The following is an 18,647-nucleotide window of genomic DNA, read 5'->3' as shown; positions in this document are numbered from 1 at the left end:
TTGATGAGTTTCATGGAGCATGTGCTCCATGTTTATCAGAGCACCATGGACAAAGAGAAGCCAAGACTGACAGGTTGGAGCCTGGAAAACACCAGGCCAATGAATCATTTAAATCCTACTTGTCTACATACAGCCTGTCTTCCTAATTTGATTTTTTAATCTGTTGAAACAATTAGACACCCCTCTTATTAAAGCAGAGCAGGACAACTGTGGGTATAGTGCTTGTAGGATGGTTGGGTGGAAAAGGATCTCAGGACAGGGCAGAATTCTCCCTGGCTCACCTGCCAGAGGCTCAGGGCCAAGTCCTTTGCTGGGATCACTCCAATGGAGCAGAGAGTTTTGGGCCAGCATTTACCCCCTCCAAGGGCAGGCTGCAGCCTCTCACACAGCTGCCTTGAAAGGAATGTACCAAGAGGGAAGGAAAGTCAATTAGTGAAATTAAATTGGAAGCAACCTTGTGGAGTCCTGGGGCACTTTTGGACAGCTGGTTATTTTACTGAGGATACCAAACAGGGGCAGTGGGGAAGAGGAAGGATTAAGCCTGGCTGAACAAAGAGGAGGTGCCAAGCACATTCCAGCAAGGAGAACGAGATTACCACAAAATTCTAGGGCTGGTCCTTCCCTGCAGCGCAGAATGGTGGCAATCAGCATTTCACAGGGACCTCAGAATCCAGAACAAGTTGCCTTTGATTGCAGCAATTAACATTTCTGCACTTATTACTGCAATTTGAGAGGAAGAACTTCTTACAGGCCAAAGACACTCCACTCTAAGAATTAACCTGTGAGGTGAGTGTAGATGGACAGGCCCAAACGGATCCATGTAACATTTTTTTGTTTTTCCAGAGTACTTAAACGTTAAGGAATTGCAATAACTAAAAACTCCCCTCTTGTTTTTAGCAATGCATCTGTGGATTTCCATGCACCTGGACCAGTATTGGTAAGATGGGCTCCACAGAATCAACATAAAAGATAGGAGGAAAAACAGAAAGAAAAGGGTAATGCAAGATCTGTGGAGTTCTAGCTCTTCAGACACATCTGTGTGTCTGTAATGGGTGTTTTCAGAGATGGCCTCCACTGGGTTCAAAGCTGGGGCTAATCCTACTTTGCATATTCTATTAGAAACAGGGACCATGGAAGAAGCTCCACGGTACCCAATTTTCCAGGAAGCCAGAAGATACAGTGTTGGAATAGGGAGAACAGGGGATCTGTAAGATGCAGAAATGATTTTGAGGAAACAGGTTGAAAAATACATCTGGGGAAATCTAATTAGGGGGAAAAAAAGTAATCTGAAAGTAATTTTTATTTAATGAGGAAAGAAGACTGAAAATGATGCTAAACTTCCCATGCAGACATTGGACAAAGTATGGCAGTGTCTGCTGGATTTCCTTAGCAAATGCTTTATTTGATTAAATAAATGTAGTCTTGAGAAACACAGAAGGATGTGTGAAAACAGCAGCTCATCTATCACCCATCCATGTCAGTACCTACCTTACAATGTGTGTCATGGTCTCACATACCTGGCTTTTCACTGGAATGTTTTTTGAATACAGCAGGGCATACTATCCAAGCAGCATTTTATAAATACTTTACAAATTTCATAAGTACGTAGATGCTGCCTAAACCAGAGGTCATTGACCATTCTATGGTCAATGGAATCCATGAGAGTAGTTGGCAAAACTCCCTTTCACTTCCTAGAAAGCAATGGGAGATGTCTGCTGGGTAAGAACAAAGTTATCTTAATTTTACTCTGCTGTGAATAGAAAAATACCAAAATTAAGTATCTCAGACTTCACACAGATGAAATTCCCACAGAACTGCCCATCCTATTAATTTAGTTCAGGACTGCAGGCATGTCCAAAGGCACAACTGTACTAACAGGTGCACCTACTGAGGATAACAGTGACAGTAAGAGGAAAATAAAGAGAAAGAATTCAGATACAAAGAAGGAAGGCCAGGAGGGATAAATAACTGGATTGATTTTGTGCATTTCATTTATGTGTAAATCACCTCCAGCTATTTTTCCCTTTGCTTTGTGAGCCTGAGATGCTACACACCTGAATCAATTTTGAAGTTAAAAAATAGGGAATTAAAGAGCTGCATTATCAGTGTTTTGACAAGTTTCCTTTTAACTGCAAACTCTTGTTTTCAGATGCTAACAACACAAAGCCTTAGTGCTCAAAACCCACTTGCCTGATCTGAAAAGCAGTTCTACATTCCCCACCTCATCCAGCAAGACTGTTAAAATATTTAATACTGTTTGTCATGGAGACAAAAAAAGACCAAGTCATATTTACTAAGGAATGAACATTCCTTTTGGAGTTACTGAACTCGTCAATTTTTGATGGCAAGAACAAAGAATGAAGCAATTCCAAAAGTATATCTGGACCAACTTTAGAGATCTTGTCTGACCTATGCAGAGGACATAAGGAGTGTTTTTCAAGTAGTTTTGCTGACTCCCAACTGCTGCCATGTACTTCCCACATAAAAATACTGTTTTGAGTGGTAAGTGATGGGAGTCAGTACAGCAGACCTCTGCATTCTCTAAGAGCATGGGTGTCACTGCTTGCAGTGTGTTTACAGCTCCCTGTGCTCTCCTCTGACTGCACAGCCAGCCCAGCTGAGCCCCTGAGCATCTTTGTGAGCCTGCAACACCCAAAGGCCTGTGAACAAACCCAGCGTTTTGCCAAACCAACAAATCAGCCAACACATGCAATGTGTTCTCTGTACCTGCACATCTGGGAATCACTTCACAGCCTCCTCCTTTAAAAGCTCCCTCAATACCTTTTCCAAGAGACAATGGCAGCTTGCATGTGCCATTTGAATTACAACAGCTTATCAAAAAATCCATCCCACCTCTGAACATCCCTCAAATTTTGCCATCATTTCCAAGTTTATTCCACGCTCTGCTCAACATCTGTCACAGTCCATGATGCAGACAGGAGCATTTCAGGGATTTCAGGGCTCCCTGTATATACAGGAACCTCCATTCTCCATGAAAGAAAGATGAAGTGTGGGTTACATTACAGATCTGTGAGTATCCATTGCAAGAGGAGAAAAAAAACCAGAAAAACCAACTCAAATCCTGATCTTTCTTTCCAAGTAAACCTTGGACAGAAAATGAGGCAACTGGATGCCCAGTAAGTAGGAAGAATGATGTTTTTGATGCCCAAATGTGGCCATCAGGAATACAGGTTTCTAGTTATTGACTTGGCAAAGAGAGTTAAAAACATCAAAACAAATTGGGTTTTTTTTTAGTCTGTTTCAATGCTGACAGACAGGTTTGCCAAAATCCAACTCTTCCCTGGTTCTGCTGATAGCACAGCTGTACTTCCACAAGGAAGTGTGGCTTCAGCCACAATCTCCTTTCCAAAAATGACTGTCCTTTTTACTGAAGATTTGAAGGGAAGTGACTGGTGCTGTACTATTGCCTGCAGACATAAGGACTCTCCTTATCAGTTGCCCAGAGTTGCCTCCCTAAAGGAGGTGGGGACAGGAATCACTGCAGGCAGTGCTTGGATTCACTGTTCATCTCAAGACCAGCCTCCTCCCAGGGCATAGCCACAAAGGGAAGAAATTCATCTATTTCCTCTCCAGGAAGAAATCCTAACAAGGATTCAAGAGTCCGATCACACAACTTTACCCCCTCATGCACAATTCAGTGGGGTTTCAACATAAGGGATCTTATAAGAGAGGGAATTACAGAGAAGCAGTGGAAGGGGAAGGAAACAAAGCTGAAACAATTCAGAACCTTCTCCCTCTCAGAAAGAAGGTTCTGAATGGTTCTCAGAACTACTTCTTTCTCCTAAACATAATTTACTTGTTATTGATATTTGTTTTGAGAGCTGGGGAGGAATCTTTCTCCCTGGAGTTCTCTGTATCAGGTCCATATCCTCACAGTCAGCTCTTAGAAATGTGCACCTCATTTTGTGTGGCTGTAGTAGTTTATCCTCTGTAAGAATGACAGGGCAATAAACCACTGCAAAGCACTCTGAGCTTTGTGGCTGATGTGCACAGCATATGGAACACACCTTGAAATTTAATGATACAAATCCAGTTTTAACCTCAGAGGAAAACTGAATTGGTCAATGTATTGTACTTGATGAAGACAGACCAGCCAGCTCAGCTAATGCTCTCTGCTTCTTTTTTGTGATATAAATGCATATTGCTCTAAAAACAAGCCTGACAAGAGCTGGGTTTCCTCTGTACCTCTGAGAGTCCCCAGTGTTTCAGCCTTTTGGACAGCCACAGTCCAAAATGAGCAGCTGCCTGTTGATGCAAGCACTCACGCTGGAAAAACAGGTGATAATGAATTCTTGAAGCATATGCAAGCATTAAGCAACTACTCTGTGAATTGTCAGCAGCTGTTTCAAGAGCCCTGCCCTGCCTGCCACAGGTATCTATTTAAAGTATGATACCCGCCCTGATATGAAGCACATGCACAGACACATGCACTGCCCAGAGTCCCTTATGGCTCCTGAGCCAGCCCATGCCAGCAATTTGTTTGGGAATTTCAAAGCTACCCACTGTGAAGCTTCCCATCGTATAAAGGGAAGCAAACAGAAAAGAAAGGACCTCAAGAGAAATAACAGGGTCTAATTTCCTTGTCGTTTTATAGTCAGATCCTTCAAGAGAAAATCATATAGCTGTCCTGGTTTCCAACACTTCTAATATTTTTCTAATGTACATTCTGCTCACACAATTAGATCCCATTCAGCCTCCATCCCAGACACACATACAGAAGGAATAACTCCCCCACATTCTCACCACAACAGAAACACTTGAGGTATTTTCACTTACAGTATGGTTTTATCACCTCAACCTGGAAGGAATGTGGCACTGAAACATTCTCCCTCATTGGTCAGTTAGTGCCATCTACGTTTTTGGGGTTACTTAGATTCCATCTCTGCAGACCAGTTATTGGATCGTCTGATATAGTTTAGCTTTTCCCTGTTGCCCTGTGCTCTGCCTCTGTCTATTGCTGCCTCCTCTGATACAGAAAGGAGAGGGACAGTGTGCCAGGGAGTTGTGAGGTTACAGAGGAAGCAGTGACATGACTAGATAAAGGGAAATCACCTGTTCTGAGATCGTAATTATCCTGAATTAACTGCACATCAAACTAGGAATTCAAACGGCAAAGTAGAAGCTCATTAAAAAAGAAAAAAAAAAAAAAAAAAAGTCTTAACTTTATTAAAGCAGTTACTGCTAGGTGTGGAAAATACAAAGAAATAAAACCAAAAAAGCAACTCTGAGGCTCCACAAGTCCCAGCTCAGAAGAATTCACATCTGAAACAACTCCATGTCATTAGAAACACTGAATAACATGGTGATCAAAGGCACTGTCAGTGCAATTATATTGTACGGGAGGATAAGAGGGAGGCCCAGACAACTAACTGTGAGTAATTGGGTTACTCCGTGGGCTTGTTTTTAAACACTGCACTCCACCATGTGAATGCTGCAGGTCTCATTTAACTGGGTCACCAAAACTGAGGCAAAAGTCTCCTAACTTAAGGCTAGGAAGTGTGATTTGTATGCATAACTTCAGGCTACGAGGTGTGAACACTGGGAAGCATAAGCAAATCCACACAGGTAAGGACAGGAATGTGGCCCAGCAGATGGAACAGCTCAGAACTGTGCTCCTCAGCTTTTAGGACCTCTCTGTCCTTATAAATATTAGTGTTTTTTTCACGCAATCCACATTTAGAAGCAACATATATTTAAGGTAAGTTTAAGAACAGGGTAAGTGACCTGCCCTCCCAAACTGCCCAGACAATGGGCATCTGCCTGGAAAATTGCACCCCTCTCCAGCCCCGGGCTCCTGCCAACCATTTCACGTAGTAATTCAAAGTAAATACCTTTCAGTGGGTAATCCTGCCACAGCCACGTCTTGAAGTTCACTGAGGTCAAGGTTCTTAGGCTCAGTTAATGCAAGCGGTGATAGCTTTCCTTTGGCATCCTGGAGGGAGCTTTCATGTTCTGAATTCATCTTGCTTGGCTGATTTTCAGCAACAGTGAGACCTGCACGTGCAGAATGCTCACCCTGCTCCATCACAAGGAGGGCTGGAGAGTGATTTTTGTACAGGTCTGCCTCCTGCTCTGCAGTGCTCGTGTTTATAGCTAAGTCTCCCTCAGCAGTGACTAACATCCTTGCAGTACCAGTTTCAGGGATGTCTCCACTTTTTTCCTTACCTGTCCTTGCCGTGCTTAACACTGTGTCACTGTTCTCTTTCACATCTCCCTCAGTCATGCTGCCAGATTCTAGTTTACAGTCAGTTTGCAAGCAATCATCCTGGCTTACTTCAGTTTTTAAGTAATCTATTAACCCATGCACGGTCACTTTTTTCTCTTGCTGTGCATCTTGACAATTTCCTGACGTTTCCAAGCGTTTCCTATTTACTGCTTCTTCCTGTATCGTCTGCATGTCATTCTGAGACCTAATGTCATGCAGAAAATTGCTGTGAATGTGTGTCTCCTGATCTTCCTCAGGTGACACACTGAAATTGTCTGGCAATTTTTCATGATTGTAAGATCCTCCCGGGACGAGCGTTGAGGCTGCCATGCTCTTGGCAATGTCTGGATCACCGTACTCACTTTTCTCCTGTTCATTTGGCTTAGGATCCTGGCACTGTGCAGTAGGAAGACTTACATCCTCTTCAGAGGAAACTGGTTCTGCGCTACACTCTGTAATTAAGTGATTTCCCTCTGTGGCAGCAGCATCTTCTACGTCCCTCCCCTGTACATCGCCTGCAGAGATAACAGCTCCAGTGGCTTGCTGCTGGCTGTCGGAATACGCAGGGAAGTTCTCAGCTGCTGCCCCATCAAATGAAGCTGGTCCTTGCTTCTTTATCTCTAAGCCTATTAGGGATTCAGGATCAACGCCACCAGCACACACGCCTTCCTCTCTTTCCATCTCACCGCTCTCAGTGGGTTTGCCTGGCTTTTGCAGATTTTCCAGAGCGCGTTCAGCAGATGGAGCGCCATCCAAGCTACGGACCACTTCTAAACAGCCAGCAGGCTGCCTGCTTTCCTCAGTGTCCTGGAGACTTGCTGGTGGCAGCTCTGCCACTGTGTTTTCTTGTTGCAGAGATTTGCCCTCTGCAGCTTTGCGGGAAGTCTCAGTAGCTAAAGACAGGTCTTGCCCCTCTGCTTCTGAAGTGCCCTCGGGAGCATCTTTGCCCGCCTTGTTTGGTTCTGAAAAGTTCTCAGCACCACAGAGTTCTGCTGTGTCCTTGGCCACTGGACTCTGCTTGAAGCCCACATGGTTTTCAGACAAAAGTTGGGGTAATTCCGCACTCAGTGTGCTGCGGACAGTTTTTTTAAAAATCTGGCTGATGTGCTCCCTGAAGTCTGGGATGCTGGAGCCAATGTCCAGAGAGCTGCAAGTCAGAGCCTCATGCTCCCTTCCAGAGTTCTCTGCAGACTGTTCGGAAACACTGATGTCTGCCCTGGTTATGTTATTATTCTCTTTTGAAAGCTCTTCCATTTTTTCTGAATTCCCAGGTTTCTCTAAGATCTTACCATACTTGTCATCTACGCAGATATTGGTTGCAATTTCCTCATTACAGACTTCTTGTGATGATGAAAGGCTCAGCAGCTTCTCTTCTGGAGTAGGGAGTGCTAACAGAGACTCTGCTGAACTGTCACTTTGCTGTTCTTTGAAGTTTAGCTCACTTTTTGTTTTTTTGGATTTAATTGCAGAGATCTCTTTCTTCAGCTTCTCAGAATTGAACTGTGATAAGTTTCCAGTTCTCTGCTCTACATTCAAAGTCTCTGGCAGGGTGAAACTTCTGTCTCCGTCCCCCTGAAAACTTTGGTCTGGACAGTCTTTTTCACTCACACAAATATTCCTGTCAGAGCTGTTTCCTGAATTTTCTGCTTTACCTGTACTTTCCCTAAGTGAAGAACCTAAGGGTGCTGGCACTGGAGGACATGGGGGACCCTGCAAATTAGAGTTACCTTCTAAGGTGTTTTGGGATGCTACAACTTCCCGCTCATTATTTAGTGATTCCCCCCCTGTACCCTTGTCCATGTTGTTTCCAGGTTGCTGGCTGGGATGGCTGAGTGCAGAGGTCTGGGTAGAGAGGGCTGTAAAATCTGCTTGACAATAACCAGGCTGCTCTGTTGCGTTTTGAGTGCAGCTGGATTTATGTGAGTTATCAGTAGGAATTACTTCCCCGTGTGCCTGTAAAGGTGAAGGAGATCCTTGTGCCCCTGGACTTGTATCAGGCTTTATATTGCTTGTTTCTCTGACAGAAGCACTGTCCTCACAACTCATCTCTGTGTTTCCATCTTTCTGGATGATTCCCCCATCAGCAGTCAGAATATTTTCTGAGTTTTTTGCCATTAATGGCATTTTCCTTTGAGTCTCTGGACGAGATATTTGGGGATCATTTTTCTCAGAATTATCAGAAGTATGTGCTATTTCTGTATCACTTGGCAAAGTCTGTGATATGTTAGTGGCACTTGCTGAATCCTGTGTCCCTGGAAGAGTGTTTATAGCAGCGGCACAGCTTTCACCAGTATCATCCTCTCTCCTGCACATGCTGCCTGGCTGCTCATTCTTTTCAAGTTCTTTACAAAACGTGTCTCTCTGACATGCTGCTTCATGCTGCCTCGCTGAGATCAAAGAATTATCATCCTGCTCGGGCTTGCTTGAGTTTTGCTTACTGCAGCACTTTTCTTCTGCCTTGAGATCAGTTTTGTTTTGCTCGTTGCAATCTTGCAAATTAAGCGCGGTCACACCAGACGCGTTCTGCCCGTGTTTGCTGCCGCTCACATCCTCAGCACTGCTGTCGTCCTGGTCCTGTTCCTTTGGCCTCTCAGAGCCACACTGGGGCGGTGCTGGACCTGGCACAGAAGATTGTTTATCAGGGTTGTTTGAAACATCCAGAGGTATTTCTGGTATGTTGCTGTGATTATCTCGGTCAGGTGGCCGCTCAGGTTGTAGTGCCTTTCCTTCGTGCCCCTGACCATCTGCTCTCCTGACAGCTGTCAGGCTGCTTTGGTGCTCCTGTTGTTCAAGTCCTGTATTTGAACTCCAGCCACTGTCACCAGCAACAGACAGCGACTGCTCCGCTTGCTCTGCTTGGGGAGGAGCTGTTGGAACACCTGCATTTTCCTGCACCTCTTGGCCGCTGCACTCCAGGACCTCTGAAGAGCTGCACGTGTCCCTCTCAGAGGGGCAGTTGTTTGCAGGGACATGGCTGTCACCCCCTTGCTCCATGTGAACTTGGGAATCAGTAAGTCCTGAAGTGCTGGCTGCAGTTTTGGGGGGTTCTGGGTGAGCTATCTGTGTATTTCTGTGACTTTCTGCAGCCACTTGCTCCAGCTGAGCTTGCACATCTGATGTGCATTCACTTTTCCGAGCCAAAGCTTCAGCCTCCTCAGAACCTTTCACTGCAGTGTGGTGCTTCTCTGGTTGAATACCCTCATTTTGATTTCCATCCCCAGCACTGCTGTGTGCAGCTGCAGGTTCCTGCTCTGGATCTCTGCGAGGTGCTTCAGGGATGTGACCGTCCTGTTCTTTGGTTTCCAGGGCCTGTGAGGCCTCCTTGGTTTGTCCCACAGTCTCTGCCAACTCATTTAAGCCCTGGAGATTGAGTTTTAATTTGGGCATTCTTGTGCTTTCTCCTGACTTGCTGGAGCTCTCAGGCTTTGCTTGACTCTCAGCTTTGTGTTCAGATTCCAACACAGTTTCTCTAGCAAAAGCCTTTTCCCAGGACTCATCTTGCTTACTCTGCTTAATATTATTGTTCCCAGGGTGGAGGGGCAGTGAACTGTGTGCACCATCTAAACAAACCTTTTCAGTCCTGTTACAGCCTGACTGGTCCCAAGTTCTGCCTTCTGCCTCAGTGTTAAAGCAATCAAAACTCTGTGGGCATTGCTCCCTTGCCAGCTGTGGTGAAGCCATGAGCTTTTTCTCCAGGCCATCTAGGGCGGCTGTTTTCTCTTTGCTCATTTGTTGTTCAGGTTCACAACCACGAGACTGGGAATTGCCTTTGGGTGATTTAAAGTTACTGTCTAAATTCAGAGGCTTTCCCCCACCTGCTTCCCCCAGGTCACCTGTTGAAGTGTTTTCACAAAGATTGAAATTTTCAGGATCATGTTTCAAGTGAGTATTTTCCATGTCCTGGTGGTAGCTACTAACAGAGCTCAATAGTTTTCTTCCTGCCTCACTTGAGCCCTCAGGTAATTCACTGGTTTCTGCCACTTGTGCATCCTCTGTTCTGATTCCATTTATTCTTCCTGTTACATCCGCCCCCGTTTCTTTTTGATACAGTTCTGTGGATCTGCTCAAAGAAGTACGTAATGCATATTCTTCCAGTACTAATCTTTTATCTACCACTGAATTTTCCTTGGTGGGACTGATAATGCTTTCTCTTTCAGAAAGTGTGGTGCTTTCTCTAGACACATCATCAGCTTTTATAATTTTATTGCTATTGACTTCTTTTGGGCTTTCAGTTGTGACAGCTGATTTTTCTTCTTCCTCCTCTCTCTCAAATGATAAAGGCACACTGAAGTGCTCGGCACTAACAAGCTCATCCTCCTTTTGAAGCTCTCTTTGAAAAAGGGGTTTGTTTTTTTCAGAGGCTGTTTTCACTGCTTCACTCCTCGGTGGATCTTCAGAGCCATTTCCAGGCACATATTCCCTCGAAGGCTCTTCAGGCTTTGGTAGCAGGAAGAGATTTGGAGAGCTAGAAGGCAACTCTGACATTAAAGTACAGGGTTCTGATTGCTTCCTTCTGCTTCCAGATAGAGCTGGATTTGCCTCATTCCCTTTAGCTGTTGTTTCAGCATCCATCTGTAGATTACAGATCTCAGTGAAGCCCTGAGCATTCACAATTGCTCCAAATTTTTCACTGTCTGAGCCTCCTGTTGCTGGATAATTTGGGATTAAGGTTTCCTTTTTCATTAGCAGACCCTCTCCACCATCTGTGTTCTGTCTACCTTGCTGCATTACTGCCTGCAGCTGACCTACTTCCAAAACTCCTCGCTCCTGCTCGGCCTCCTGAGCAGTAAAATAACCTCCTGCTGCTTTACCCTGTGGAAACATGCTGACATGTGGCTCCCTCATGCCACCCAGCTGCTCATCCTGCCTGAGCGATCCTAATTCACTCAAACTCATTTGTGTGGCTCCTTGCATTTCTGTGAGTGCTGCTGCAGGGCTGGGCTCCAGGCATGGGATTCTGGGCTCATTCTCACTGGTTCTGGTAGAGGAGGCAGCAATATTGTCCACAGACTGGGCATGTGCCGATCCCTCCTCTTTGTCATTCACTGGACCTGGTGATGGCCGTGCTCTGTTGCAGTCTGAGGGGTGTAATTTGTCCCTGCTGCCTGTGACGGGTTCTCTGGCACAGTCTGCAAGAGGCACTGAGACAGGCAGGCTTCTCTCCCCTGCTTCGGCAGAGTGCTTTAAGGAATCAGAGTCTGTTTGTCCTACTTGCTCTTGCAAGGCAGTGTTCTGTCCTGTCCCCTCTGAAGACACTGTGCTGGAATTTGGGTTGGATATTTCTTCAGCACTGTGGCTACTGATGCCTTCATTATCGATGCTGCCAACAATGGAAACGTTTATTTGTTTCACGTCAATAAAGAAGCAAAGAATAAGAAGCAAAGAATAAAACCGTTTTGTGCCACTGATGTTTCAAAGCCATGCAGTGCATGCACTGAGAAGCTGATAATCTGCTTTCAGGAGTTAAACCATCAGACACAGTGATTTAAATGCTCATTACTCTGCGAAGTTCCCAGTCTTACATGAGAGCCACCGTGCTCATGGCATGCATTTTAACCATTCCAAAACCTTAGGCGAGTGTGAGGAGAGGGGACACACATCTGACAGACTAAAGGAGCAACAGAGGAAAAACTGGAAAAAAAATAATACTGGGAAAACACGCAGTACCTCAAAGAAAGGCATTTTGTTTCTGCTTCTAAGAGACTACTTTGCCAAAGCTACTCAGTAAGTGCTGTTATCTGGCTGTACTCGAGTGTGTGGCAGAAGATTAAGGAGGGCCCATCTGCTGAATGTTTTCTCCAACTAATCAGCACAGTTGATTCTCACCAAAAGGTCAAAGGGCTCACCCTGCCGAACGTGGGATGCTGCTGTGCCACGATCCACACCCGATGAGGTCATTTAATTGCAGTGTTTGATTTCAGGGCATCTAAGCTACAGCCCTTGGTGTGATCTCTTTCTCCACGCATTAAAGATAAGATAGAAAGAAATGGAACCAGAGATGACTAACTGTGAGAAGGAAAGGTTATTTTAAGTATTTTTCACTGTGTGGACCTCAGTTTTCCACACTGAGGTTTGTAGGCGATGAAATGGGTTAACCTTGTTCTCTCTCTCACCTTCCATGCCTGGGCATGGGAATATGGAGAGAAACATCTATTTGAAACTGAATGTAGGATTGTACAGAGGATCAAGGGGCAGTGTTTACTTGACATGAAATAGTGAATCCCAAGCAAAGCAGGACACAGATAACACACTGCCAAGTGCCGGGTGGTCAGTGCAGAGCTGCACAGGGGGACGTGGCTCAGAGTCCATCGCTCCAGCTTTGCCTCAGCTTAGCAGTGACAGGTTACATTTCAGAAATTCCAGTTCCCCTTTAGACTGGAGCTAGAAAAGATGCTTAAAACGCCTTCTGCAAGGCCAAGCATAGATTGGATTTCAAGTAATCTCCAGAAATCTGAGAAGCCTCTCTCTGCTTCTCTGCCCAAGTTTTACACACGAAATACTTGATGGAGAAGTGAGTCAGTGACCAGCTCTGGGCTCTCTACAGATTAGGTTTCTGTTATGCAAACACAGCCTCTTGGGCTGTGCTACCATGCACAAAATGCACTTCCAGGTGGGGCCAAACCCACTCCTTGTACTGAGAACTGCCCGACAAAATATTTCTTTAGGGACGGCTGCACCTAAAGCTGAATATGAGTCTGTCTTAGGTCCTAAAAACATTCCTCAGAGTCATTGCAGTGGAAAATAAACCAGTCTTTAAAGAGCCACTGGAATTTGCCTGTATTAAGGCTAAGCCTCAAATCTAAGGTAAAATATCTGTAACTTTCAATTCATGTGTAGTTTAAACAAGTTTCAGCAATGCTTGGCACGGGTTCGAACATTTAATGCATAACACCAATAACTTTTATTTAAACTTTCAGAAAATGGTTTTGCCCAGAGGAATTTTTCTTTGCCTAGCACACTGGAAATATCCATATAAAACTTACACTGGGAATACCAGAGATGGCAATACAGTACTTGGTATCTGCTGGATCACTGACAACATGGGGCATGACAGGACATGAGCAAACAGCAGGGACATGCCAGGAGGCTTTCCCTAAGCAAGGAATACACTTTATTATTGACATTAATTTTGCACACAGGGAAGCTTAATTAGAAGAGGAAGGACAGAAACAGCAACACAGAACTGGGGAGGGGGTGGAGAAGTGGGAGTCAGTTGTTATTCTGGCTTTTTGCTGTGTTGCAGGTCTATCTTCTTACTGACTAAATTGCTCATTAGCAGTTTTGTGCCCAGGGTTCTTCACCCTGGAAGCAAGCTCCTGTCAGAGATACTGTGATCAGGAGGAGAACAAAACTGAGTGGAGGTTGAGGGGGGGGAAGCCCCTCTAACCTCTGTGAAACTGAATGCTGGAAGAAGTAGAAAACACCATCTACAGTTAAAATTGCTCCTTATCATTTATCTTAAATCTCTGATTGTTTACTTATCATTAATCCAATCTGTCAACAGAGCTGGAAAATGCACAGTAATAAATCTAGGATGTACATGTTGGTAATGTTCACTATATAGAACATTCATCATCATATATTTGCATTTTTCAGATTTCATCTGACTGAATTTTCTCTAAGACTTTAACACACATCTTCTTTGTTACATTAGACTTCTGTTTGCAGCTATTAAATATGAAACAGTTCCAAACATGTCTGAAGTTAATATTCTTGACTACAATTTCTAAACCCATGAACTATCTACTGCCATGCTGGTAGCAACTTTGTCAAGAGCCATAGTAATAAACTTGTGACTTAGCAGGTTTGAGGGACATGACAATCCTATGAACTAAGTTCAGCATTATAGATCAATCAAAACAATTTTTCTGGTATTCAATAATGCTGAAAAGTTGTTCATTTTACTCAGGAGCAGATGAAGGAATTGGGACAAGTTTGCAATTAATGTATGCTGAACAGAATTAAAATGGCAGTGCTGGCACAGGCTGTGACAGCGAGTTAAACTATCACTGCCAGAGTGGAGAAGCACAGATTCATTATCTGTGCTGCTGCAGCTCGCTCCAATGTTTTATTCAGGACATAACAGAACTGAAAGGTCTGAGTTTTCAGTCAGTAGGATAGGCCCAGACTGACCTGTTCGGATATCTCTGTTCATGTTTCTCCTGCTGATGGAACTAACAAGGAGAACTATGCAGGGAACATATCCTACATCTTCCTTTTCATTATTTGTGATCTTGCTTTTCTGTCTGCAAGACGTGCTGGGTTAGACAAACATCTGTTGGGAATGCCTTAAGCACAGTTGATCCTGCTTTAGGGCCGAAGGATGGACTGGATGACCTCTTAAGGTCACACCTAGTCCCATTATCTTCCACTCTTTTTAAAGGGAATAACACCACTGGGAAATTACACCACATGCTGAGGATAATTCCCCTGAGTAAAACCCAATCTACATTAAATCAATAATTACTTGCAGGGAACATGTATTTTTAGACAACCCATTTAATACAATCAACATAAAGCTATGACCCTAAAAGTTGATATTTTTAAACACAGGAAAATAAAGTACGTTGGCTTTTGTGGGTAATCTGACCTATCTCAATATTATTAAGGAGAAAATTCATTCATATTTTAAACAAAACATGCAAAGACAAAGCATGGAAGAGTATTCGAGTTCCTCATAGTTCACGTAGAGTTTAGGGCAGAAAAAGTCATTTTGCTATGAGTAATTGCTGCATGTGACTGATGATGATAAAAAAAGGAAAATGCAATCATGCAAAGACATAGGTGCATCTGTAGCTTGAAATATGTGTGTCCCACTGCACTCAAGATTTACCAAAGGGAGCTTTCCCCTCATCTTAGAGGTTAAGCACACAGTTAAGATTTGCAATTTCAAGGCCCTAACATACTGACCATATGAATACTGTGCTTCCAGTTACAACATCAAATAACAATGAGTTAAATCTTCACGTGCCTAAAATGTGGTTTGCATAAATAACTATTGACAATTTCCTTGTTTGGAAGTGCATTGTCAATTTAGCAATTATTTTTTAATACCTGCAGTTAATCTCTTCCACCATCAGAAGATACTGTGGCAACTCTGAATTTTTCTGGAAAGATTTAGGAGTCCCACCCAGTTACTAAGATGTTTTGTAGGAGAGAACTGCCTGGTCTGTGTTTAGGGTGTGAAGCTATAAAGGATGTTAAGAAATCGAAGACTTCTGGTGCACATCCCATAAATACTTCCAGATTAAGAGCCATACGCAATCTACCAGCCATAAACACTTGAAGTCACAATTCCCATTCTTTTGTCTCCCTGTTTTGTCATCCACAGCAAGGACAAAGGGCCAGGAGATAAAAACAGCAGCAGCCAGACAAAATCTCTGGCATTTACCATTTACTATCTGAGTGGGAGTGTGTGTGGAGGGGGGTTACAGATGCCCAGATATGATAAGTGTACTTGATAAACAACAAGAAGTGAAGATACCACAACAGAAAATTGTAGGTAATTTAGAATTTCCATTTCTAATTCCTCTTCTCCCCGTTTAAAACGTGCAGTAGTTGTTGAAAGGACGGGCAGCCCTCCCAACCCAGTCACACTTGTGAGGGAAAAACATCAAGTGCCAAAGCCTCTGGATCCCAGAGGTCACATACGGTTGCCATCCACACTGATGTAACTCTGAGCCTGAGTGATTATATTCCCAGGAGCAGGAGCCTGAAATCTGAGGATGAATTTAGAAGGCACTGAGGGAAACAAATGCACAGCCAGCTCTGCAACCACAGCACATGTATAGCTGCCTCTCAAGTGTTTCTGTTCTCCGTCCACTGACACATGAGAGATCAGTGCCTCATTTTGAGTTTATGCATTTGGACACAGTGTGCTGGAGGACTTGAGTTAAGGAATCTTGCATTTTAATCCGTCCCTAACAGGTACTGAAAGTTAATGAGGAACATGGCCTTCATTTCCATATTCCCCTTCGGAAACAAAACAAAAGAAAACAAGTGACAGTTTTAGAGACAGAACAATTCACTGTTTGAACTTTTCAGTGTAAACAAACACATGAGAAATCCATCATCGCTAAAGGGCTGCTAACAGCAGCCAGGCTCCCCCACCCTCCCTGCGCATCTAAGCTTTCAGGAAAAAGTGAAGCAGGAATAATGATCTGTACGATCCTCTGGGGAGCCGTCCTCCCCTTCTCCCCCACCCCCGGTCACTTTTCACCTCCTTGTTCCACACACAGAATAAAACGCAGGCCCTGCAGTATTTCAAGCAGGACCAAACGAAATTATTCTAACATTAACGAGGTCAGCTGCACTACTGCTGCAGCAAGCAAGCACGGCCGGATCTCCAGCTCCAGGAGCGGCTCCGGGTCTCCGTCTGAGCTGTGCGGAGCATCAGCAGGAAGCACGGCACTGCCCGGCTGTCCCACGGGATGCGCGGCAGCTTTCTCACCCCACAGTGGCTCTGCGGGTCCCACAGGATCTGTGCGCTGCACTCCGGGTGGGAGAGCAGCCAAGGCCATCCACAAAGAGCGCTTATTTCCCTGAACTCTTTCTGGGTGTGCATCTTTCAATTCGATGCGTCTGCTTCTTCCTAAACCTGCTGGGAAAAGTGCCTCTGGGGCAGAGCTGTCGAGCGAAGGATTCCCCAGGAGAAAGGCATGGTTACACCTCACACGGCCACCACTGCAAAGCCCGAGGCTTCCTAACTCTCCTGGCTCTCCAGCATTTTTATTCCACGTGGAAAGTTCACAGATAAATTACTGATGATCTTACTTTCTGCACACAGGTCTGGCGAGTAACAGGTAAGAAAAAACTGGGCTGAAACAGACTATTCTAAAGCTAGAGCCACAGACGTTTTGAGTTCCAAAAGACAAGAATTTAAAAGCGACTGAAACGACTTGTGAGAATTTGTGGACGATAGAAGAAAGCCACCCAGAGGAAAAGCAAACGTGGTAATTTTCCACCCAGAGATCCTCCATCCGAGGGTGGCAGGTCACACGCTCTTAAGACTCTCAGAGTTCACTTCGGGGTGGAAAAGATGTGTTCAAAGCAGCACAGGGGAGCGAGTTAAAAATAAACAGCTGGAATGTGGAACTTCAAAGATTTTCCGTTTATTGTCTTTGTTTCTATTTTGGCAGGATGTAACTTAAAAGACACCCAAAACAGGCATGTGCCAGCAGTTTCAGGAGTAAGGCTAAATAACAAGTAATTGCCTGAGCTCCCGCCCATCTAATAAGTTTCCTGAAACAAGAATCCTATGAATCCTTTCAAGCTGACTCATCCATGTAACATTCATCTCCCACGAGTCAGAATTTTGCATGCTGCAGTGCAAAGCTGTTTTAGCCAGCTTGAACATAAACCTAAATGTTCTAGGCGCTCCCATTTTGAAAAGGAACCCCTACAGAACTGCTCTTATGCCGTTTTTGAACACCACTTTTTTTTTTTTAAATGCGAATTAGTTACAGGATAGGATAAAGTTACTTTGCTAACGTTAAAAAAAATAAAAGCAAGACAGCACTTGCTGCAGGCAAGCCACAAATATTCTTGCCCAAGATAAGAGTCTTCACTGTACCAGGTGGATGCTGGTACAAATGCTGTCTGTTATTGTGAAGTTCCAACAACAACTCCAATTTTCAGGAAGGTTAGTCACGATAGGTCTACTGTAAATATCAGCACTTAGCAGTACTCATCATTTCCTCCCTTTCCCCCCCTTCCCATAACCTGAATGCTGATTAGAATAGCAGAAAATTACTGTTCTGCTGTCACAAATCAGAATGCATCGTTGTTTTTAAGTAGCTTACTAGTTTATAAAAAAAAATTGTGTTTTCTTCAGTAGGACAGCATGGTCACACACAAACAATACAGTGGTTATGCACAACACGATCAGGAAAAACTACAAACTAAAGGATACATGTGGTATTTGTTAACTGACATAACAAACAAATAAAATACATATTAAAAACCTCATCCTGTCCAATTCTACATCATTACTCCAAAAATTGATTTTTTTTCTAGCTACTGGGAATGGTGTCTATGGATTCCCTCATTAGAGGCACTCAAAGACAGAAGAAATTCATCCAAGGAAAAGCTGTTTCATGTATAGACCTGGTGCTCAACAGTAGAGTGATGCTGGGTTACACAAGCCATGCATGTCTAGGAGATAAGTACAACCTTTTATCTCTTTAAACTTCATGCCTAAATACCTTTATCACTGTAAACTGACTTAGCAGTCTTAGTCTTGCTCAGACTCTATTATTTTCAGGAGATAATTAAGATGTGCTAGAGACAGTCAGAAGAGATAGAATTAATAGCAAATGTCCTCCCGTGTGAGTACTGAAATGTAAGAGCTCCACAGCACAGCCAAACTGTCCCTTCCAGAAAACAAGCTGCTCTTTTTTAGTAAATCCTTTTTAGATGTCCT

General features: G+C 44.0%; 1 protein-coding gene across 4 annotated transcripts in view; it reads right to left on the bottom strand.

Annotated features, from left to right (window-relative positions):
* The window catches only part of TACC2 (transforming acidic coiled-coil containing protein 2), a 129,353-nt gene that overhangs the window by 84,793 nt on the left and 25,913 nt on the right, over window positions 1-18,647 (bottom strand). For 3 of the 4 annotated variants that reach the window (XM_069020181.1, XM_069020184.1, XM_069020182.1), the window contains exon 5: window positions 5,853-11,546. The exons of the other annotated variant lie outside the window; for it this stretch is intronic. In XM_069020181.1, coding sequence (XP_068876282.1) covers window positions 5,853-11,546 — 5,694 coding nt within the window. The remainder of the gene's footprint in view (window positions 1-5,852; window positions 11,547-18,647) is intronic. 4 annotated transcript variants of the gene reach the window in all.

The sequence above is a fragment of the Aphelocoma coerulescens genome, chromosome 6 (assembly GCF_041296385.1).
Source record: "Aphelocoma coerulescens isolate FSJ_1873_10779 chromosome 6, UR_Acoe_1.0, whole genome shotgun sequence".
NCBI lineage: Eukaryota > Metazoa > Chordata > Aves > Passeriformes > Corvidae > Aphelocoma > Aphelocoma coerulescens.
This window is presented reverse-complemented; position numbering and strand designations above follow the sequence as displayed.